General features: G+C 38.4%; 1 protein-coding gene across 2 annotated transcripts in view; it reads left to right on the plus strand.

Annotated features, from left to right (window-relative positions):
- LOC114360851 (uncharacterized) overlaps window positions 1-24,304 on the plus strand; it is a 143,556-nt gene extending 119,252 nt beyond the window's left edge. The window contains exons 2-8 of one of the 2 annotated variants that reach the window (XM_028315678.1): window positions 6,508-6,636; window positions 18,071-18,230; window positions 18,757-18,971; window positions 20,087-20,233; window positions 21,569-21,681; window positions 23,193-23,307; window positions 23,975-24,304. In XM_028315678.1, the coding sequence (XP_028171479.1) occupies window positions 6,508-6,636; window positions 18,071-18,230; window positions 18,757-18,971; window positions 20,087-20,233; window positions 21,569-21,681; window positions 23,193-23,307; window positions 23,975-24,115 (1,020 nt within the window). In that variant the 3' untranslated portion in view covers window positions 24,116-24,304. The remainder of the gene's footprint in view (window positions 1-6,507; window positions 6,637-18,070; window positions 18,231-18,756; window positions 18,972-20,086; window positions 20,234-21,568; window positions 21,682-23,192; window positions 23,308-23,974) is intronic. The other variant, XM_028315679.1, reaches the window with a different exon arrangement.
- Window positions 24,305-25,834: the final 1,530 nt, after the last annotated feature.

A 25,834-nucleotide genomic window follows, 5' to 3' on the forward strand; every position in this document is an offset into this window, starting at 1 on the left:
GCCTAATGTTAATAATTTTGGCATTGAAGTATAAATAAATAAATAAATAAATAAATAAATAAATCTACTTCTCTAGCTCTTTCAAAAAAGTCCAATGTATTAAAATTGTTGTTGATACTCATACTTATTAAAAACTCAGTGAGCAATCGCCATTTTAGTTCAATAATTTTGAATAAAACCAAATAAACAATTTTTCTTTCTTTCTTTCTTTCTTTCAATCTGAATTTTGTCTAGTAGACATAGAAGTCTATTCAATTGACCTAAACGAATAAGGATGTGGTTTAACCGCAGTTTATCGTTTTGGTGGCTGTTTGTTGCGCCGTTAAATATTGATGACTGTACACACAAAACAAAGTTTTAATGAGTAGCTAGTTTCTTTGAATAAAGGACTTATTCCTAATAATTTGATGAACATTGTTATTCAACTTGTGGTCAAATTCATGTAATTTGAAAGGATCGATTTGTAACTGTAGTTCGTCAGAAAATGCATCATCTGCATCAGGAAAAGTGATGTCTTTAGGTCGTGCACCTTCTCCAATTTACCAGATGTAAATGGAGGATATGGCATCCATCCCCCTCGCTCGGGGAGTCCTGATAATAGCATATTTTCTTCCTTAGTCGCCTCTTACGACATCCATGGGAAGGATGGGGGTGGTCCTGTTCTCTGCCAGAAATACACGGCTATTATTTTATAGAGACAGAGAACAGTCATGAAATATTAAATATAATGGGATCGATACTACTTACCAATTACCCTGTCTAAACTAAACTGTGAAACACAAGCCTACAAAATCTACTAAAAACATTGTTATTACAGAGTGATATTGTCCTGTGTACTATCCTTAAATAAATAAATAAATGAAGTCAACTACATGGATTTTTTTATCATCATCATTTCTGCCATAGGACGTTTACTGCTGAACATACGCCTCCTCCAATGATTTCCATGTTGACCGGTTGGTTAGGGCCTGAGTCCAGCACCGACTTGTTACCTTTTTATCGGTAACTTAAAAAAAAAATGTTTTCTATTGCATCATCCAACACCCAATCTTACAAAATAATGTTTAGTACGGATACTGAACATCCAACCTCTAGCATAGTAGTCACGGACCACCAGCAGCGTTACAAAATTTATTTCAAGCCTAAAACAATTTTCAAAATCCTTTACACATTTGCGAAGTGAAATGTAACCCAGTAAGGCAATTTGCGCATCCCAGCGTGTCAGGTTCCCATCCTGTAGCACATGCACAATGATGGCTGTGTTCCACAGTTCGACTCGTGCGCATCCTGGGATGATGACCTCTATATTCATAATAATATAAATGATTAAGTAGGTATACCGGGTTTGCCTGTGGTTTTGCCCGCCTGACTTTCAGTCTGTCAAAGAAAAACTTTGCCGCGCAATCCCTTTTTATTTTCAAAAACCTGCGTAAAATCCTATCCTATCTTTTTTTCTGAATCTCAAATGTATTTTTATATCTTTTAACTGAATAGGTTTTAAGCGTGAAAACAGACAGACTTAGTTCGATTCAAAGAGATGCTTTACCTTACCTCAATCATCATTGAAAATGGGATAAAATTCTAAGGCTGAGTTGCACCACCTTAACTTTTATCGGTAACTACTTATAACTAACCTGTGTTTTTGTGTGAAGTTTGAAAGACTTGACGTTTGTTATCCTAGTTAAAGGTACTTATTATTATTCTGTGGTTAAAGTACTCGTAAGATGTTAAAACCTAGAGTAAAACAATCACTTCCCTGTGACAGATTTGAAAGCACGTTAAAATGACTCTACATAAGAGAGATGTAGTTAACTATATTTATCTACGAGTATATACAGTGGATACAGAATATACAGTGATAGTGAATTACCTATATTCCACGCAATCGTTTCCCTTCTTATCCATTCAGTCTCAGTCCACGCTCGCCTTGAAAGCGGCTCTCTAACATGACTCAGAAACAAGTCAATTTTAATCAGCTTGTCTTTACAAGTCAATTTTGTTTGAATAAGCTATGCATTTTAAATCAACTGAAACTTACAAGTTCATATTTAACGACATTTATTAATTGAAAACTCATAGTCAAAACCACTTTTGAGTTAACACTGTTTTTGACTAAAATCATCGGTCAAAACTGCTTTTGCCTGATGTTTGTACTCAATTAAAAATGGTTTTGTTTCACCGATTATGAGTTTTGACTTATACATATAACATTTAGAAACGGGTAGACAGAGTCAATGATTCGCAACTTATGTGTAACTCATCGATAAATTTGTGCTTGTATATTAACAGACCTATGGCCCAGTGGTTCGCGTACTAGTAACGCCATCTTTGTTTAAGTTTGAATAGCGATGGTTAGTGCTAAACTTATAAAGGTTGATCAGTTTGAAATTGCACTAAGCAACTGTGTGCTTAGTTCGAGTTTGCATAGAACGTCGTCGCTAGCGAGTGCGTTAAAAAAATCGATGAAGATTTTAGTTTTTGAAAGTATCTGCTAGGGACCCGTCCGAACGCTGTACAATCCCCGCCGGCTCAAGGGCTAAGGGCGGGGACTTATGCTATGTTCACCTCCTAACTAGTCTAAATAAAGTCCCGAGTCCGAAATTGTGTTCCGCGGATTTCTCTCTACACCGCCGTTAAAGCATTCATTGACTGTGTGCCTACCATGAGTTTACGTTAGGTGAGCTCGCTAGCGAATACGTCAAAAAATTCTATGAAGATTTTATTTCTTGAAAGTAGCCGCTAGGGGCGCTGCACAATATGTCATACATTTAAATGTCATTTTTTTACGCAGTCGCTAGCGAGCACACCTAACGTAAACTCATGGTAGGCACACTGGACTATAATGTCACTTTTTTACGCAGTCGATATCGAATGCATTTGACGTAAACTCACACTATGCCCCCAGTACTTTACCTTTTCATTATTTTTGGTAATCATTTTCATTATTGGTAACAATACTAGGTTTTGTTTTTGCATATAAACGACTCTGTCTAGACAATGATTCTCAACTTATGTGTACTCATCAAATTAAATTACCATATCCATTGGCCTAATCAAAGATCAACTTTGACCGCAAACTTTTCCGGTGTTGCAAGCCTAAGTCGCTTGCAGTGTGACGTAATACCGTTTAAAAATAACTTAACATTCGTCGATAGTTTGATCACCGTCTGAATGACCATGATGTTGTACGATGCTTCACAAGCGGTAGCGGGATAGTGAGCGGGATCGCCATAAGCGGCATTTTTAAAACGGATACAGTTTATCTGCGAAAGCTCATTTCCTAGCGATAAGATGTGATATGTTTCTAGTAATATCTGTTTTAAGGCGGTGATTGATGATTTTAATAAATCTGCCATTTATCACTCAAGAGAGAAGTCCAATTTGAACCATATCAGACGCCTATTCTGACTTAAGCCCCTTTATTAAGAAAAAGTTAAGCCCGCGATGAACACTGGTTTAAAATGACATTTCCATACCAAATATCAATTTAAACTATGTAGGTAGTGATCAACGCGAGTTCAACTTTTTGTAATAAAAGTCTATGATATTTTCTGTAACGTTTGCGCGGAAATAAAACTATCACTATTTCCCGTTACGTCTCCCGCTGCCGCTTATGTTAGGTCATACTCTTTATTTACCGGAACAGAACTCTACCATCATCATGACAGATAATGATCGGATTATACAGTAATCATGATTATTACGTCTACAATCATTAGGCTGGCCCGATCGACGTAACATGACATTTGATGGTCATCATCACTGATGATTGTATTAAAATAGAATACTTATACATACAATGCAAAAGAAAACTAGCTAATATTTTATTTCAGCCATAGTACTTCCACTGCTGAACATAGGCCTCCCCCAATAATTTCCATATCGCCCGGTTGGTAGCCAATATCCTGTATCCAGCGCCTTCCTGCTAGCTTTAAAAAAGAAAGAATAGTTTATTTGGCACTGAAAAAAACGAACAAGAAAAAATAGATAGAAAGAAAAGAGGTGTCTGTCCACCTTGTGAGTGAACGTCCTGAACATAGGCCTCCCCCAATGATTTCCATACTATTTGATAGCATCCTGTATCCAGCGCCTTCCTGCTAGCTATAAGAGGTCGTCAGTCCACCTTATGGATGGACGTCCTACAAATATTGCTGTTTAAGAGTAAATATTAAACAGTTTTCAGGGAATGCAATCATTATTTAGGACAGTCGCCATTTTTGTAATTTGAAATAAGTCTAAAAATACGCGTACTTTTAATTATAATGTACACTTGTATGCAACTACTACACGTACTTTCCGTAAGTGGACTGTGCAACTGTATCAAACACAAACTTCTATGTCTACGAGGGCGGTACTGAAAATTTCGGGAATCAAGGAAGTGAAACAACATTACTATTTAAAAATGTATTTATTGCTTTTTAAAGTATTCTCCGCGAAATTTGAGACATTTTTCCATACACGAAACCAATCATTGAAGCAACCATTGCATTCGGAAGTTTGGGTCTCCAAAATGTCCGTTTTGTAGGCGTCCACAGCTTCTTCAGGTGATGAAAATCTCTGACCACGCAATTTATTCTTTATTTTAGGGAAAGTATAGAAATCATTAGGGCTTAGGTCGNGTATTTGACTCATGCCAATGTCTAAAGTTGCCTGAATTTCGCGGTATATCACATGTCGATCTTCTTCAATCAGCTTACGCACAGCATCAACGTTTTCTTAGGTGACTGCAGTTTTTGGACGACCTTGACGGGGATCATCACTGAGCTTGACACGTCCACGTTGAAATTCAGGAAACCAGCGATAAATTGTGGTTTTGGATGGGGCTTCATTACCAAATGCAGAAATCATCCGGTCAACACACTGTTTTTATCTTAATCCACTTCAAAAGTCATAATAAATCATCGCTCTTGAATTTTCTCGAGTCAATTCCATTTTCTCAACGACTAAACAAGTTTGACAAGACTTTGTGATACGACCGAGAATCTTTTGTTAAATAAATAAATGGTATACGATTTTTAAAACCCTGGAGTTTGCAATTAAATAGATTTTAATATGACAGGAACAGTGGAAATATTCCATTCCCGATACTTTTAGTGCAGCCCTCGTATTAGACAGGCTGTGCTAATATTTAAGATATTGCTTACAACTTGTTGAAAGTTGTTGATAATATCAACAACTACTGACTGTTGATTGTGAGCTAGCGAAAGATAGAAAAGACAAAGCTACGAACTTGACAGTTGCGAGTAATTCCAAAATCACTCGCTCCACAAAGCGATTTCGAAAATTATAACTGTCACGATTGATTTGTTTGGACTCTAGGCGTTTGTAGTGGACAAACTGAGTTGCACCGTCTTACTTTAACTTTGACAAACGTCAAGACTGTCACAATAATTGATTTTGATAAGGCTGACAATGCGTTGTCATTTTCAAGCGAATTAAGTTTTTTTTTCGCACTAAAACAATTTTAATTCGACCAGTGTGTCTAGTAGTTTACTTGTTAGCATTAGCCACAAAATAAATTAATAATTATACACTTTAATAGTCGTTTCAAGTCTGCGCGCGCGCAGCGACATCGATTTAAATTATTTCAACGCAAAGAACGCTTGCTTTGTACAGTTAACCGCACACTGGCCTCTTACTCACTTGAAATAGGGGTGATTTTGCTATAATAAATGTATAGTCTGGTGCGGTCAACTGTACGTTATTCAACCGAGAGAATGTTAGCAGGAAAACGCGTTTTGTTGGTCGAAATAACTAGGTATTTCAGTTTTAAATAGACCTGAGATTATTCAAGGAAATATGTAAAGATATAGGTTGCTAATTGTATTTATTTATCCTATACATAATCTTTTAACTATCCAATAATGTTACAAAATAATGCAATAGTTCTCACATCGAAGTTGTTGCAACGATTTTGATATGGAAATTAAATCAAGGAATTGAAGAAGACAATCTTAAAAGACCTTGAATGGGTGAAAGTTCATAGTATCATTTCGTAACGGGATCTGCAAATTCTTGACCTAAACCTGCGACCTTTTGCTTGACAAATGATTATTCTGAGCAACCGAAACATGCAATATGATTTGATGACAAAATCATAACTTCAGTCATTGGCAACCCCCTAATTGCTGGACGAAAACCTCCCATAAGATGCACCACAAAGCACTATTGTCTCACCCAGTGGTTCTTAACCTTTAGTCACGAGGGACCGTTTTACCAAATTTCTGTCTTGTCAGGGACCACTTTTTTTTTTTCAAAATCCTATGAAAGGGGAGGTCGATTTGTCGCCCACTGTGCGCCGTTTGCATTGTGTTGACTCGACTCATCACATCACGTCACTTGTTTATTACGATGTCTTCGTGGACCACTTGGAATGCCTCCAGGGACCACCAGTGGTCCGCGGACCACCGGTTAAGAACCACTGGTCTAACCCTACCAGTTCTCAGGTCGTCTGTCCATCAAGCAGGGTCCTACACTCAAACTAATGAACAATTTCTCTTGTTACAGTGGATCACCCCTGAAGAATGCGCCGTGTACAGCAGGGAACAGCGGCCGCCTCTAGTCATCCCTCGCATCACCCAGTACCGCACTCCCAAGAGGGAAGTGAAGCAGCATTTGGGGCATTCTTACCAAGAGGTAATTATTAATTTTTAACTAAGCGTCACTGTCCACGGTGATGTAGAGTACTAGACGCGTATTGGTCCTTGCACGTTTGGTGAACGCCTGGTTGTGGCTTAAATACAATCAGAGGTGGAATTATGTAAATCAATAAAGATAAAGATAAAGATATTATAGCCTGACCAGGAACATAAAAACCCTGGCATAGAGGCGCTTCAATTGCATTTGATAGTGCAACACTGAGTACAGTCGTACCTGTGTTAAATTAATAGGCTAACTTTATGCATCAGGATTACGGGCTAATTTAATATTTTCATAAATTAACGAAAAAATATTATTATAGGTAACCTGGTTTAAATAAATTAAATGAAACCATCAATCGAGCTAGTAGGATTTATTTTATTATTCATCAATAATCAAATTCAGAACTTGAATATTAAACTGCAATGTCTGCTCATGAACGCTTCAAACTCGGTACTTCTTTCCCAATTCCATAAAATTCAACCCTTAGAAAGTGACACAAAACTTTAAAATAGGTNCGTTTTCTCCTCAACAAGCTACAACACCAAGCTCTCGCCACTGCTCCGAGGAACCGGTCTCAACCACCACAACCAGCGTTATTATTTCTGCGCTCCCCGCCCCTCTTCGTCTCGCTCCCCCGCTCGCGCTGCACCCCGCATCGCGCCGTGTCGGCGTACGGTATTCAGGGTCCGCACAGGGTTGCTACCCCATACCGTCCGGCACAACTTTTGAGTCAAAACTGTTTTTGACTAAGGGCATCGGTCATAACTACTTTTGCCTGATGTTTGTACTTAGTTAAAAATTGTTTTGTTTGACCGATTATAAGTTTTGACTTATATAACATTTATAAACGGGTAGACAGAGGCAATGATTCGCAACTTATGTGTAACTCATCGAAAAATTAGTGCTTGTATATTGGCCCAGTGGTTCGCGCACTAGTAACGCCATCTTTGTTTAAGTTTCAATAGCTATGGTTAGTGCTAAACTTATAAATGTTGATCATGTTTGAAATTGAGAGCAACTGTGTGCTTAGTTCGAGTTTGCATTGAACGTCGTCGCTAGCGAGTGCGTTAAAAAAATTGATGAAGATTTTAGTTCTTGAAAGTATCTGCTAGGACTACAATACGTCATTAATGTCACTTTTTTACGCAGTCGATATCGAATCCATTTGACGTAAACTCGCACTACGCCCCCAGTACATTATCTTTTCATTATTTTTGGTAATCATTTTCATTATTAGTAACAATAGGTTTTGTTTTTACATTAAACGACTAGACAGAGGCAATGATTCTCAACTTATGTGTACTCATCAAATTAAATTACCATATCCATTGACCTAATCAAACATCAACTTTGACCACAAGCTTTTCCGGTGTTGCAAGCCTAAGTTGCAGTTGACGTAACGCCGTTTAAAAATAACTTAACATTCGTCGATACTTTGATCACCGTCTGAATGACCATGATGTACGATGATTCACAAGCGGTAGCGGGAGAGTGAGCGGGATCGCCATAAGCGGCATTTTTAAAACGGATACAGTTTATCTGCGAAAGCTCATTTCCTAGCGATAAGATGTGATATGTTTCTAGTAATATCTGTTTTAAGGCGGTGATTGATGATTTTAATAAATCTGCCATTTATCACTCAAGAGAGAAGTCCAATTTGAACCATATCAGACGCCTATTCTGACTCAAGCCCCTTTATTAAGAAAAAGTTAATACCGCGATGAACACGTGTACTGCTTTAAAATTACATTTACATTTTATATACTGTACAATTTAGACTAGTGATCAACGCGAGTTTAACTTTTTGTAATAAAAGTCTATGATATTTTCTGTAACGTTTGCGCGGAAATAAAACTATCACTATTTCCCGTTACGTCTCCCGCTGCCGCTTATGTTAGGTCATACTCTTTATTTACCGGAACAGAACTCTACCATCATCATGACAGATAATGATCGGATTATACAGTAATCATGATTATTACGTCTACAATCATTAAGCTGGCCCGATCGACGTAACATGACATTTGATGGTCATCATCACTGATGATGATATTAAAATACAATGTAAAAGAAAATTAGCCAATATTTCAGCCATGGGACTTCCACTGCTGAACATAGGCCTCCCCCAACGATTTCCATAATATTTGGTAGCGTCCGTATCCAGCGCCTTCCTGATACCTTATGAGGTCGTCAGTCCATCTTATGGATGGACGTCCTACCGGATATATTGCTGTAAGAGTCAAAAATATCAAACAGTTTTCAGGGAATGCAATCATTATTTAGGACAGTCGCCATTTTTGTAATTTGAAATAAGTCTAAAAATACGCGTACTTTTAATTATAATGTACACTTGTATGTAACTACTACACGTACTTTCCGTAAGTGGACTGTGCAACTGTATCAAACACAAACTTCTATGTCTATTAGACAGGCTGTGCTAATATTTAAGATATTGCTTACAACTTGTTGAAAGTTGTTGATAATATCAACAACTACTGACTGTTGATTGTGAGCTAGCGAAAGATAGAAAAGACAAAGCTAATTCCAAAATCACTCGCTCCACGAAGCGATTTCGAAAATTATAACTGTCACGATTGATTTGTTTGGACTCTAGGCGTTTGTAGTGGACAAACTAATCCTGTGGGTCTAGTCAAAATGCCATCGCAAACCAATAGGAAGTTTTCACTAATGTCAGTCGCCGCGTCATCAGTAATTCGATTCGATCGGAAAATGGCAGCCAAAATGCACATTGAACCACCAACGACGCGGCGACATAAAAGTTCATTCAAAATCGAATAAAAGTTAAAAAATGTCTATGACTTTGCGATTGTTTTTACTTTCTTTTAGCTTTTTTTTTTTAATTAGTTTCTTCCTTCTTTCTGCTCTCTGTTTACGTCTATGCTTCGCTGTCAAATTAGCTGTCAAAACGACATCGCGATACGGATTTGTCAAAACAGCCTTAGGGTGGGTTGCACCATCTTAGTTTATCTTTGACAAACGTCTAAAATCTGTCAAACTCCATACAAAAAACACCGGTTAACGTCATAGTTACGGTCAAAGTTAGGTGGTGCAACTCACCCCATTGGTTTTTGATATAATCGAAGCTTATCACCGGGGTTTAAGTAATCGCAATGAAAATGGCGGGTGTTGCGATTCGATTCGATTTTGATTGAGTCTTAAATGCATGTTGGCTAAGCCTTTGTATGGGAAATTTCAATCCAGTCTTTCGATTATCGAAGATAAAGATAAAGATAAAGATATTTATTTACATAAACATGTGTGAAAACATATTACAAAGCAACATGATTTGGTCTTACAGTTTTAACAGGTGATAGGTACAACATGTTTTACCAAGATATTGGCATGTAAATGATATGTCAAGTAAGAATGTCAAATAATACATTAAAATTCATAATAACAATAGGTACATCTGATAATTGATAGTAAAATTAAAATTAAAATTAGTCAAATTTTGTCACTCAAGAAGTCTTGTACAGTATAATAGGCCTTGTCAATTAGAAAATGTTTAAGTTTCTTTTTAAACATAACATTATGTAATTGTTTCAAGTTTTCTGGGATTTTATTATATATTTTTGGTGCCATACAGTTATAATGTATACGTAGTAATATTACTTCAATGGGTTTTGGCCAAATGTAAGCAAAGACGGTCCCCACGGACAGTCAATCGTAATCATTTGACAGTGCGATAAAGTCAGTTAAACAAAGCGTTTGACAGAATAATCGTACGTTATGAACTGTCAAATGATAACGATTGCTTTACACAATTGCACCTCAAAATGGTTGTTGCGTCCAGCCTCTAGTGATCCCTCGCATCACCCAGTACCGCACTCCCAAGAGGGAAGTGAAGCAGCATTTGGGGCATTCTTACCAAGAGGTAATTTTCAAATATTTTGACGTTTAGTAGACCAGTTGCATGCAAACTTAGCGTCCGCGGTGACGTAGAGTACTTACTAAAGCCCAGTCGCCGAGCATGTAGAACTTCGTCCATTGACCCCAAGCTACCCATCCTTATCGCCCGCGCGTAATTATGTTGCTGTCGCGCTCGCAAACGTGTATTGGTCCTTGCACGTTTGGTAAACGCCTGCTTGCAGCTTAAATACAATCAAAATGTTTGTTGCGCCGTGGACAATAGCACAAAATGCAGCCTCTAGTGATCCCTCGCATCACCCAATACCGCACCCCTAAGAGGGAAGTGAAGCAGAATCTGGGGCACTCTTACCAAGAGGTAATTTTCAAATATTTTGACGTTTACTACTAGACCAGTTGCATGCAAACTTAGCGTCCGCGGTGACGTAAAGTACTTACTAGACGCGTCTTGGTCCTTGCACGTTCGGTGAACGCCTGCTTCCAGCTTTAATACTATCAAAATTGTTGTTGCGCCGTGGACAATAGCACAAAATGCAGCCTCTAGTGATCCCTCGCATCACCCAGTACCGCACCACTAAGAGGGAAGTAAAGCAGAATCTGGGGCACTCTTACCAAGAGGTAATGCTTTAAATATTTGCAAGTTAGTTCGTTTGTTTCAACCAAATGACGTCCACGGTTGGACAAAGGCCTCCCCCAAGGATTTTCACAATGACCAGTCCACCGTTACTCGCATCCAGGTATATTCCCGCGACTTTTACCAGATCTATAGATATGTAGAGTTTTCTTTCTTTTTTTGTCCATAACGAGGAAGCTCTTGGATTGCATCTTCCCTGAAGGAAAGTTATGATCAGCTCGCTTCCACCTTCGGCCTTAGAGGTAGTTAGAGGTAGGTCAGCCAGTTCATTACAAAGGTACTGGCTCTTACCTTTAACTGCCGGAATACAACAATGCTGTTAACATTGTTTTTATGGAGACAGACTTAATTTTAAAGGGTTACTTAAATCAGCAGTGTGCTTACCATGAGTTAACGTTAGGTGTGCTCGCTAGCGACTGCGTAAAAAAATGACATCAATTGTATGACATATTGTGCAGCGCCCCTAGCGGCTACTTTCATGAAACAAAATCTTCATAGAGATTTTTGACGTACTCGCTAGCGAGCACACCTAACGTAAACTCATGGTAGCTTGGACGAATTCGTCCAAGCATGGTAGGTACACTGGAGTTATCGGCATGTCAGAGTTGTAAACCTATAGTGCATTTAACTGTAACCTTATACAGGGTGTTTCTTGTAAGGTGTCAAGCCGAAGGCAGGTGATAGGTGAGGACTAGACCTATCGATTTCACCCCCATGTATGTTCTATGATTTTTCGTAGTTTAGAAGTTGTCGTTAATTTTGTGATTTTTTCAAATTTCATGACCTAGTGGCTTAATTTTTTTTAAATCTTTTTTTTTGGGTTGGCTTTTCTCAGATTTCTTTTTTTGAGAGATTCCCTATTAGTTGCAGATATTTGAAAAAAATAATCACCTTCCTATCTTTGATGCAAGATACAAAATTTTTGCTAGAAACATAAAAAATATGCTTTTAGCAGAACATTCTAAAATTTTCAACTGAAATGTATGAGAAAAAAAAAGAATTTCCATAGGTCCAAAATAATTTTAAAAACTGCGCAGTTTTCTGAACTTTCATAATAACACAAAAAAACATGTACTTAATAGGCCANTATCATCAAAATTTTCATATTCCCTTTTGTATACCACATGAAGAGCAAGAGCTTCCACGTTGTGGATAAAAATAATATTTTCAGTTATTGTCTCTAAATGTGTTCTACATAACGTAAGTTTAGGGGATTGCAAATATTACTTAGTCCTAAGAAAGTCAAAAACATGTAACGGAATCTCCGACTTACTACTTTAGTAAAGCGATTACAGAAAATAATGGCCTATTAAGTACATGTTTTTTTGTGTTATTATGAAAGTTCAGAAAACTGCGCAGTTTTTAAAATTATTTTGGACCTATGGAAATTCTTTTTTTTCTCATACATTTCAGTTGAAAATTTTAGAATGTTCTGCTAATAGCATATTTTTTATGTTTCTAGCAAAAATTTTGTATCTTGCATCAAAGATAAGAAGGTGATTATTTTTTTCAAACATCTGCAATTACTAGGGAATCTGTCAAAAAAAAGAAATCTGAGAAAAGTCAACCCAAAAAAAAGATAAAAAAAAATTAAGCCACTAGGTCATAAAATTTGAAAAAATCTCAAAATTAACGATAACTTCTAAACTATGAAAAATCGTAGAACATACATGGGGGTGAAATCGATAGGTCTAGTCCTCACCTATCACCTGCCTTCGGCTTGACACCTTACAAGAAACACCCTGTATACTACATCCGTAAACTCTTAATTTTGCCCTTTATCTATATATTATAATATACTTTGTTACATTTAACAACAGCAAAAGTCATAGACAACGTCAATTCAGGGCACATGACTCAAGCGCCGCCATGTCGGCTCGTTAACTCGCGATTATTCAACTCGCTAATTATGCGCAGGCGCTGCTCTTACTTGCTAGGGCTACCTCAGATACTTACTGCCCTAGAGCCTAGAGCCTAGAGCCAAAGCACACGATTTTGTTGATAATATGGAGCCAAAAATACAATGTGTTTATCAAAAAACTTGCTAAAAGGGAACCGATAAGGAATTTAATTTAATTTTTTCATGGCTTCGTGTTCCAACGTAGTAAGGTTGTGGAAATTAATTCTAAAATAAAAAAGTATTAACCTGGGCTCACACCTCCATTGAAAGCTTTTCGATAACAACACTGAAATCAATCTACACGAAAAATTAGTTTAAGGGTAATTCAAATACCTGCCTATTGTGGAATAGGATTTAATTAAAGTAAGGTCATGAAGAGTAACAAATGAAGTAGGTATTCGGATTTCCTTTCTGCCCTTTATTGAAACTTTCAAATTTATGTGGCAGCCCTACAGCAACGCAATATGGCGTCGTTCTCGCGCCAATACCGCACATCCGGTGCCATCAATGTATCGATTCAATGAATTTATTGTTTCGACTGAGAGCCTGCCAAAGTGCCAACGTACGATATAATCGATTAGCGAAAATCGAAAACATTTATGTAAACGCATAAACTTTGTAAAATTTTTAGTTCATGAACTGATCCATAGACAAATTTAGCTACAAATATAGGTACGAACTGTCAGTCGTTGTAATTGACATTGGCAGCTGTATTGATTAATGGTTCGAAAAAGAGTACTTACTGACTGATGTAACCACTGAGCTAAAAAGAACCTACGTGGGTGCGAGTCCCGGCTCAGGCGATTTAATTCAAGTAGAAAATCACGTTTATGATATTATTATACCTCTTAAGCGCTAAATCTTGGTCTAATAAATTGAATAAAAGGAACTTAATTTCATATTAATACAGAAATCCCAATAAACAACGTAGAAAAAGTAGTAATTAATTAGATACTTATAGATAATCGCAGAACAACTATGGGACAATGTATTAAATGTATAATTATAACTTAAAACCAAAAGATAATGTCTGCTATCATTACCATCTTAATTTTTCCATTGTTTTGTTCGCTTAATTGGTAATTATACACGTTTTGTTCTATCAAGATTTATTAACTTGACGGCCGAATGCATAGCTCTAGGGACGGATTATGGAAGCCCTCGATTCTCAAACGTCGTATAAGTAAGTACGAAGAGTCGTGTACGAATTCCACTGCAGATGTATCTTGAAAGCACTCGAATTGAAACTTCATTTCACATACGAAAATGGTCATGTGCGAATTATTTTTCCATTGGATTTACGTATTTCATCATTAGTAGATCATTTTATGTCCGTTTTCATCACCTAATTTTTAAGTCACCCCTAGGGTAACACTTATCAGGAATTTTGTTTTCATAGGGGTCACTTAAAAAATGGGGATTGATGGTGAAAACGGGCGCATAAGTCTCTGCTACAGGAGGATTTAGCAAGTGATAGAAACGTAAATAGGTTTTGATGATTTTAGCTATTACGTGTGCAATTGGATTTCCATTGATCCAAAATTACGACTGATTTCTTGCCGGAAAACTTAGATGATCATTAACAAACATTGAACAACGTATTAATCAATCAGCGACTTAATTGGTGTGCTAAAAACTCTACCGACATGAAACATGTCGAACAAATACTTATTAAACAAGCTGTTCGGAATAAAATTGTATCAAGGTGTGTCATTTTTCCTAAAAAACTTGTAATCACGTTGACGAAATGCGTCTGCAAATAGACAAACATTTTATCGGTCTCAATGCAATGGCATTTTGAACCTTTGAATAATCCAAAAACAGTTTTTTTCACGCAAAAGGTTACTTTGTATCGCCTCATCATGATCAGTCTATAGATGTCCACTGCTGGACATAGGCGCCATTTTGCCCTGTATTTTACTTGTCGCATCCAGCTTCTGCCTTTCGCAAGTCGTCTCTTTGCCTCTGCTGAAGAACCTACACTACGCTTGCCGAGTCTTTAGTCGTTTCACACCAAAACGCGAAGGGCAAAACGCCCAAGACCAGTCATTCAATCGGTCTTTTTGCACTAGTAACTTGGAACGGTCAGGATGGCTCTAGGAATCATTTGTCCCGATCCGAACCTTTCTTTTTTTCAAGTGGAATTGGACCAACAAAAATTCATGAACTTGAATTTGTTGAGGCAATTCACGTAAGTACCTACCAAAAACTAAACTTAGACGATACACATTCGCGGTCAGAGTCACTCGTGGTGCGAAACGGCTGAAAACCCGTCGCGTTGAGGCGAATCGCCTGCCGTAAACAAATACCTACCTACATTCTCGTGCAGAAACACGTGAACGTCTACGTGTACACTTGAGATCAACAATAAACACTTCCTTCCAAACAAACATGCGCTAACAAAATATTAAGGCGACCGGGTACACCTACACATTATAATAATGATCACCACAATCATTGAATGCGTAATAAATAAGATAACGCACTCACTTCCTAACGAACCGTCGGCCGACCAATGATAAGGGCCTTCTAGGGATAGGACAATGGGCTCTCGATGTCTTTGATGTCGATATCGATGTTTGTAGGAAAACGCAACACTCATTATCGCCGCTTATTTTATACTTTACATTGTAACTAATTACATGAGTTCTAACTACGAAACAGCTAAGATAAGTCTTGTAGAATCAACTTAGTAGGTATGTATTAGTTAGAGTATTAAGGGAAAGATTAAAATATTATGTCATAAGACTAAGATACTTTCTTAATTAACGATAGTAAGTATCTTACTGAATGATATGACTCCTAATCTTATCTAATCGTTGATATCGCTAGTTTCAAAACTTAATGGAACTGACTAGAGTAAACTGTCACTTGTTTGCATCTTATCAGTCGCTTCATAGCGTCGTCTACGCCAGAACTGTCGACAAAAAACGTTGTAATGACATCGACAAATAAACAACACTAATCTAATATCAGAGTAATGTATGGCGACCTACCATTGTACTCAGTGCGTCATGCTAGCAGCACGGCCACCGCAAAATAAGCGTTTTTCCTTCAATTAATACCTCTTTGTAATAAATATAGACTTAGTTAACAACAACCAGTGCTGTGAATATGTAGTTTGGTGTGTCAAGTGCAGACATGGATGTGAAAATTGTAGTTGACGACGAAGTTGTAGTGAAGGCAAGACCGAAAATGTTTAAAATGATGAGATCCAAGACATGGATCAAAAAGGTGGGTAGGTACTTGATGGGCGTGACCTATGCCAATCTAAGTGTTCTATAAGTTTATTTAGTAATTTATGTAATTATAACTAAGTATAGCTACACCATCATACTTCCGAGCCCTATTACGTACTATGCCACCATCATCAAAGTCCTCCGTATAGAAATTGGTCCTAACGCCTGTTTCTGAATGCTCACAATCGCCCGGTCAAAGGATACTTTGCTAAGATTATTTATACAGGCGTTGTTATGTGCTATTGTCGTTAAAGAAAATGATAAGTATTGTTTATTTTTATTGATAAACATTATTCTTAGCATCTGACACCTCACAAGTGATTTTAAACATTAAATAAATTGTTTATCAATTCAACTTGCACATTATTCGTCTTTTTCAGTCGCGGATATGTATTTATTAACTGCCGTTTCCTTATGTAGGAAATACGGAATGAAATTATTTATTTAGTCATGTACATTGTTGTGGCTGTTTACTGGAATTCATCAGCTGTCTACAGCATTATCCTCAATGTTATGATTAGGATTGAAGTTAAAACTCCTACTTTGATAGTGAAATCAAAGATGAAAATACTTAAGTCCCTACCTACTACGGGCAGCAAAGATGTGAATGGAAACTTTATTCAATTAGTAGTTGACCTAACGCGTGGGCAACATTGCTCTACGAACCGACCTCTTATTTGAGGGAATGATTCTCAAGAATATGCTCTTCAATGGGACACATAAAAGATCTGTCAAAGTAAAGTATTATGACAGATTAAATTCGCTTTGCCTCCTGGGGTTTTTGTAGCAACAGGATTTTACAATGATTTTGCATTTACGTAGCACAAACGTACAGGAAAACACACCCACAGTGGTTTATCAACGAAATGCAATATGTATATTATACAGACGAGAGCACATCAGACTATACATTTTGTAGCAAAATGACCGCTATTACCACTGTAATAATGCTAGACAAGCTTGACGTGCTCGCGTCTGTAGTGCGTAAGTAAGTGCAATATTGTCGTTACACTCTTTAGGTTGGTAGAGCATTTAATTTTCAGTAAGGCTAGAAGTTTGCCCAAACGCATTCATAATTCATTTATTAATTGCATTATCTAGTTAATTGGTAGTTATCTTAATTTATGCAATATTGACGTTTTAAAATCATACTGTATAATTTCAAATTAATTTAAACCAATAACAGTGTTTTAGAGTCGTATGCCAAGTATGATTTATAACATCTTCCTCGATTGAATACGGACGTCGATATTCGATAAGTAGCCGAAAACATTATAATTATAATTAAATACCCAATATAGTAACAAAAAATGTGAAAGGTATTGCGCTATTGTTTTAATTAAAATAGCTTAAACCTAAATTAAATGGGGCACACACGCTCTCATATTTATTATGTGTAACTCCTCCGAGGTTGAGGATTCCAGGTGAAGCTCGCTTCCACCTTCGGCCTGATCGTCACTTACCATCAGGTGAGATACAGGCCAAGAACTTCCTCGTTGTGGATAAAAAAAAATTAAAAAAAATCTTTCTTCTAAATCTCGTATTTCTACACCCGGCAGACCACAGACTTTTAGTCGGCCGATAGTTTGGTCGGGCTGTTAATCAATATGAACATGTATGTATGGATGTGCGCACATTACACCGATTTGATATCAGCAGATTCAACAAATTGGAAGCCGAACAAACTATCAGCCGACTATGTCTGTACTCTGAAGAACTATGTTGCAACGTGCATCCATAATAATAATGATGTATCTCTTCTTCCAGGAGAATATTAATGAACCGTCAGTGAAGTCGTCGGTGCGCCAGTATGAGAGGCTGCAGGACTGGAGCCCTACCTCGGAGCGGAGCCGAGTGGAGCTGGAGCGGAGCTTCAGCAAGGCCAACTCCGACAGCCCACCGCTGGCCAGGATCAACAAGAGGCTGGGTAAGAGAGATACGACCCTTTTTCATCAGAAAATGTCATCGTAATTCCAGCAGTAGTTAGGCTCCGTACATAGGTCTGAATTTGGCAATATCACTTTTATTATGGATGCCTCAAGCTATATGCTTACGACGAAGTCGCAGCGTTTGTGATTAATTTTATCGTATCAACCTACAGGCCTAGACTTGGAGATATGACTATATTCGCGTCACGCTGGACTTACTACGTTTAAGACTCAAAAGAGGCCCTTGAACTTCTTCGTACGTGCACAGAATAATAATAATAAGTACTGTACGGGTGAAAATAAATCACAAACATAACTAAGACAAGTAAACAGCCCAGACAATAGAAAGAGAAAAACCTTACTAAAGACCATGCCAATGGAAACAAACAAAAATACGAACTAAAAGTAATACACACTATAGTCGCTACGAAGACACAAGACTCTTCGTAGTGGTCATTGTTCTAATCATGAATACCAGCTCAAGCACCATCTGCTTTTCTAAAAACCTACCATTCTAAATTACAGGTAACTCCACCGAAAACCTCCTGTTCCCCAACAACCGAAGACCGAACCATCTACAGCTGCCAGCATCTTCGTCCGGGGACAGCCTGGATGTGGAGATCCGGGAGAGAGAGCCAGGGTATACTAAGAGCCGAAAATCCCGGTCCATGGTCGCTCCAAAGCACCGAATGAGGTCCCCAGTGCCTGCACCAAGGATGCTGCTTCATCAGCCCGCTGAGGTAATTATGTATACCTCACTTTAAAGATCTCCATCGTTCGTTTCAGCCGAAAGACGTCCACTGCTGGAAAAAGGCCTCCCCCAAGGATTTCCACGAAGACCGATCCTGCGCCGCTTGCATCCAGGCACCTCCCGCGACCTTCACCAGATCGTCGGTCCACCTTGTAGGAGGCCTGCCCACGCCACGTCTCCATAAGTTTACTATAATAATATTAATACTTAAATCATACGTTTTGTTGTTGTTATCAGCAATCAAACAACTGCAATTTCCTCTCATGTAGCTAAGATCTTCAGTTTTGCTACCAATAAAACCAACAAAAGCTAACTTTGTCCCAAGATAAGCTAATGGAATACATTGAAATTAGGAATATTATCGGGGTTTCCTACTTTTAAAGTGAAATCAATGAGGGCTATCGTTTTAGCGCTCACCAGTTAGCGCAACTGTAGAGTAAGGTCCTGTCACTTGCTAGTAGCGAAGACAGTGGCACCAACTTGTGAGCGCCAAAGTGGTAGGAGGACTATCGCATTTGCACTCATCAAGATGGCGCCACTGTAGAGTAAGGTCCTGTCAATCGCCAGGGGTGCCAACTGTTAAGTATAAAAACGATAGCCCTCATTACGGCTTACTTACGGCTTGACAATCAATCTATGGTTAGTCTTCGAAACACGACAAGAAAATTGACTAGTTACTTCACTAAGTTCACTAAGTTCACTAAAATTTTTTACTCCACTAAAGTGTGGTTTTATCATTTTTCTTCAGCTTCAGAATATGCATGAGTTTGAGAATTGCATTTTCCGACGCAAAAAATGTTAGTTAGATTATTATAAATCTTACTACGTCGGGGTCATATTTTATATTGACGGAGTTTACACTCTTACGCCCGTATTTACAAACGATGCTTGCTTAAGTGAAGCAGAAAATCGAACGCACAGCGTTGAATAGAGCTCTGTGATAGCTTCGTGTGTCACCCTGTGCGCTGTGCGTCTACGCACACTAAGAACTCATAGTAATATTTGTGAATACGTTAGTTCAATTCGAATCAAGAATCTTCCTGTCCATTAAGATGATGATGTTAGATGATGATATAATTTAACTTGTTACCTCACCCCTTCCAGGCGACAGTGATCCTCGAAGGACCAGTGAAGCGCACCAAGTTCTCGGAAAGCGGGAAGAAGAGCAAGAAGAACTGGAACGACTGCTACATGATCCTCACCCCGACCGCGCTCGTCTTCTACAAGGACCAGAAGACGTATCTGGCAACTGTAAGTCAATATCTTATCAAATTCAAATTGTCCATTCTTCTTCTTGTCGTGTCGACACAAACCTACACAGTGTCAGCCCAAAATTCCGCCTTCATTAAATCTTCCTACGTGCAGTTGTTTGAGCACCCAGGGCACGACATCATGTGCTGCGTCGACTGGGGAACAAAACCACACTTCCACTCCAAGTTTGAGCCATCCAAGAATCAAGAACAGATAGTTCTTACTACGGCCGACCTGCGTCCAAAGTCTATTTAAAAGACTTCCAGCTAAGTCAAGGGAGCTCTTGTCCAAGTGGAAGACTCTTAGAAATAGGGACAAAAGGGCTTTGTCTATTTCTGCAAAAAGGCTCCCAAAGAGCACTTTTTCACGTCCCTACCACTGCATCAAGACCGTAATATGGGCCAGTGCTGAGGCCTGAGAAGAAGCAGCGCAAAAAACTCACATCCGTATTCACAAACGAAGGTTGCTAATATTAGCAACTAAAATTTCACTTAAAACAGAAAATCGAACGCACAGCGTTGAATAGAGATATGTGANCTCTATGATTGGTTCTAGTGTGACCCTGTGCGTCCACACGCACTTTGAGACCTCATAGTAATGTTTGTGAATATGAACGTCAGTCAGTATCAGCCATTCCAATATATTTTTATAGTTCGTATCAAGACTTGTGAAATTATTGCAATGACGTAATATATGATTAATCTAATCCAAAGTGCAACGATTTCTGCTGTATAATGAAATGACGTTGTATTGAAATGCGCACGTAAATAATGACAATGTTTTATTGATCGTAAACAAATGACTCTCACTCGTTTGACTCTTTACTTGCACTCGGCTTGAGTAGCATAGGATCACCGCCACTCTTCCCGTGGTTGTCTCTTATGTAAAGAGGTGATTAAAGGAGAATTAATTATTGCTGATATAGAGCCCCCCCAACTCATCTGGCTAACCTGGGGAGTGTAGGTCAAATCCTCCGATTGGGAAAAAGACTAATTATAATTGGATTTTGAGATTCGGAACATTTCTGTAACACAAGACTTGCACTTGGGGAACCATTTTCACGAGAACGACCGCGATTTGTGAGAGAATAGCGTGTCGTTTCCTTTGGCGTAGAAAATAGTCGAATGATGATGATGAAAGCCATTACTTAGCGTTAAGAGTCGCATCTCCAACAAAATTATAAATAACTTGAATAAAATCGAACCGCCTAAGGTGGGAATCGAACCCAGAGCCTTTCGCTTGCCGGGCGACTGATCTTCCGTTCATGGGTTGATCGTGGGTTGAAACTTAATGATGATGATGACCAGTTCTCTCATAAACATGTATCTTTTCCAGCGCATGCCCAAGCCGCCGGGCACGCCGCCATCGCCGGCGGCGCCACGCGCAGAGCTGGTGCTGCCTCTGCGTAATGCCCACGTGATGCAGTGCATTCAAATGCACACCAAGAGGTGAGGACACTTGTAGAAGACATTTCGCCCTGTCCTTTAGAACCCCAATGCTAAAATTCTCAAGAATCACTCAACTCAGAGCCCTAAAGTAAACAAAAAATACTTCTTAATAATCACTGACCATAAAAGCCCATCATCATCTCAGCCATAGGACGTCCACTGCTGAACATAGGCCTCCCCGAATGCTTTCCATGTTGCTAGTGTCCGACCGAAGCTTCGGCTTCGGCTTCGGCTTCGGCTTCGGCCACCTTCGGCCAAAAAGTCCACCTTCGGCAAAACATTCGGCTTCGGCCCAAAGCCCGGCCGAAGCCGAAGGTTTCGCCGAAGGTCCGAGCGACTGCCGAGATTAAACGAACTGTTACGAATGTCATGAGGCGGCGGGGAGTCACTGTCAAAATATCACATTGCATGCATCAAAACAAGTTCGTACGTGTTTTTAAACGAGTGTTTTGTTTTGAATTTGTGCTTATCTTTTAAATTGTGATAGATTAGTGTTGATTTACAAGTGAACAAGTGAAAAGGACAATCCTCACGTATTTGTTTAGTATTTAGTAGGAAATCAATAGGTACCTATTTTGTATACGGTAGTTATTATGAGTTAATATAAATTTTCTATTAGTAACGACTTAATGATATACATATTTAGTAAATGAATGAATTAGGATCGTTCATGTTTTTCTCATTAATGTTTTGAGTTTTTATTTTAGAACTTAATATCATTTCTAGTGTATATTAGGTTTATTACACTTAAAAACTTAGGTACTTACACACGCGATATCCTCCGTGTTTAGGGCTTTGGAGGAGCTGATATTTAACATAGGTTTGGATTTGTATGTTATACTCTCATAGGTAATTATTATAATTTCTATTGGATATAGTTTGTTAGGAAATGTTTATTTTGTTGTTAGAATCATTTCATAGTTCCAAATTAATAAATTGGATTTCCAATTTAAAATTAGCTGTATAAAGACTAGGTATTTACTGTTTGGTATTTAATTTTAATATTAATTGTAGCTTGTAGACAATATTGAACAAAATAATTGACTGAGTGCTGAGAGAATATAAACCTTCGGCTTCGGCTTCGGCTTCGGCCGAAGGTCGTGGCGATAGCCGATTAATCGGCTTCGGCTTCGGCTTCGGCCAAAAATACACCTTCGGTCGGACACTACATGTTGCCCTGTTGGTAGCGGCCTGCGTTCAGCTACTTTTTGTTATCTTTGTGACGTCGTCGGTCCACCTTGTGGGTGGGCATAAAGCCCATCCAGTTCCAAAAAAATTTTGCTCGTGTTCGATACTACTAATAAACGGGAAAGTTCATGAGGATGAATGAAGAATGAAGTTGAGCATAAATTATCAGCACAACTAAACCCTAAACAATAATGTGTCCACATAAACATTCAACATTCGGTACTTACCTTCTTACCGAATAGCTCTGCTATCAGCCACTACATCAAATTGATCCTAATATTGGTTACGAAACTAAGTCCTGACCAAAACCTGGTTGTTTACAGGTACACGAGATCGATGGTGCTCACGGTCGGGTACGACCAGTACCTGCTGCAGGATGAGACGGACGAAGGCGCTAAGCGGTGGCTGATGAACATCCAAAACATTATCTACAAGCTGGTAAGTTTCAGGTTCTTCATCATCATCATCATCATCATCATCATCATCATCATCATCATTATTTCAGTCCTAAGACGTCCACTGCTGAATATATCCTTCGATGGCCGGTTGGCAGCGGCCTGCAACCAGCGCCTTCCCGCTTACTTTATGAGCTGTGCAACTTTGAGCTTATTTATATCTAGGTAGGAGTTATAATTTAACTGATTCGCTCACACTTTTCTTACAAATATAGGAAAAGTCGTGTGTGACGTCACGCTGCTTTAAAAAGCAGCTGATAAGCATTCAGTGATATCATGATGATGTAGGTCATGACGCTCTGTGTGATGTTCTTTTAATTTAGTATTGTTGATATCTTATAAAACCGCTCTTGTGTGCATACAGGGACTTTAAGGGCTATATTTCACCGGAACACCATGGCGGCGCAACCAGTCGCCGCTACCAACAAAATGTATACAGCTTTGCGCAACCAAACGGACACCAGGTGAATAACTCTATAGAGCTGTATACATTTTGTTGGCAGCCGGCGACTGGTTGCGCCGCCATGGTGTCCCGGTGAAATATAGCCCTTAGAGAATATGAACCGTACTCCGACCTAACTGACCAAAAATATGTAACACATTAAAGAAAAGCCAATATAAATGTTAAAATTTCTTCCTTCATTGTCCAGGGTCCTCCAATGCTGGAAGACTTCCACTCCCCGCAGTATACAAGCAGCAATACAGACCTGGAAAGCCTGGGCAGGACCCCCCCAGCGGCCCGCCACGCCACAAGGAACAAACACAAAGGTTGGTCCCACAAATATTCCTAGCGTACCCCAAGGCACAGTTTTATGCCCAGCGCGACTTTGTCAAAGGCCTTCCAGAGATCTCTGAAGATGGGAAGAGGTATATTTTGAAGTGAGTATTTGATTGATGTATAATTTTATCGGGGCTACATTTTTCTTCTAAGTTCTATGTTAAGCATGATTGTATAGTTTCTTTTGCTAAAGATACTAACAACGTAGCTCTCTTCTTTTTGTTTGAATTCATATGATGTTGATTTTTCTGTAGAATCTGTTTTGATTCTGCCTTGTCTCTCAAATTAACCGAATATTCGTGTAATTTATTAGAATTAATTAAATGAGTCTAAGCAACCTACTCATCTCGGTGGTTATGATCAAAAATGTTGAATAATTCATAGTTATTTCCTAGTACTGTTAAGTTGTTGTTTACTTGTCGTCCAATCCGTATCATGTCAGCTTCCCGGTAAACTACTAAGTTTAACTTATTTTCCTTGTTCAGTTTTATTCCAACGTTGCGCGTTGTGAAGTTTAGGTGTTTGTTTTAATTGGCATTTATGTTGTTCTCTTAATTAAATTCGTCTGTTTTAACTGATTGGACTTACATAATTTCTTCCTTTGATTTGATGTTGTTACTTCAATAGTGTGTGTAATGGAAGTTTATAAATGAAAATAGTGGACTGTATGAAATTAGTTATCTATTCGGTATAAATTTACAATATTATTGAGACCGTTTAGTGCAAAGTCGTTGAAGAGTGTGCGTCAGGATTGTCTTCTTCGATGTTCGCTCGCGAACTGAACATTGCTCGTTCGTTCGCCGAACGCTCGCCGGTCCCTCCGGTCAAGCCACCCACGGGCAATGTCCGTGAGTAGACAGATGTTGTGATATTTTTAAATCGGGTTCAATTTGATTCCAAATTCACATCACAAAGTGTAAGTGGATTGACAATGGCTTTCTGTGGATGCATATTGCAGACTGCGTTACTTCATATGGATTTACGTAAGTTAATTAGTCCATTTAATGTGATAAAGTTATCTTTTCCTGTAAATTAGATTTCAGTGATTACTAATTCCTAATGAGTAATGATGTTTTACGGATCTTCACTTTTTTCGTCATTGTTTTCGTAATCATCACACAAAACACAAACATTGACTAATTAATCATTAACACGTGTTCTTCCTAGGACTTTGTGATTGTCTTACAAAGTATTCTTCTATATTGAGTTATATTCAACTTGCTTGCTGGTAATTATCTACAAAAGCTTTTTATCGTTGATTAAAATTATAAGCCACGATATCGAGGGTCCTTTATCTGTAGATAGTGCTTCAGTTTAATCATTAAATCTATAATTGGAGTTCAGTCAGACATTATAACTCTAACCCTCATCCGAATAGAATTTAGGGAATTTCTGGAAGAAACCATCACATAAAATACCACGTACTGGAATACGAAAAATATCAATCACGAAAAATAAATAAATTCTCCGACGGGAACTTACCTCATGTGTGATTATTTTAAATTATATTATGAAATTATCGTGGATGCATTCTGCAACACACGATTTAAAACACAGGGGATTACATCCCCGAAAATAATCAAATTGCGGTTGCGCACGATCGACAAATTCCTAAGTGATTTGACAGCTCCACTGACAGCCGCTCTGTCATAGACATCGCGATACGTTTCGTTTCGCCGTTTGAAAAAGTAAATACTGTACTAATAAAACCATGATGAAAACAATTTCCAGA

The sequence above is a fragment of the Ostrinia furnacalis genome, unplaced genomic scaffold, assembly GCF_004193835.3.
Source record: "Ostrinia furnacalis isolate ACB-3 unplaced genomic scaffold, ASM419383v2 OfSCF5188, whole genome shotgun sequence".
NCBI lineage: Eukaryota > Metazoa > Arthropoda > Insecta > Lepidoptera > Crambidae > Ostrinia > Ostrinia furnacalis.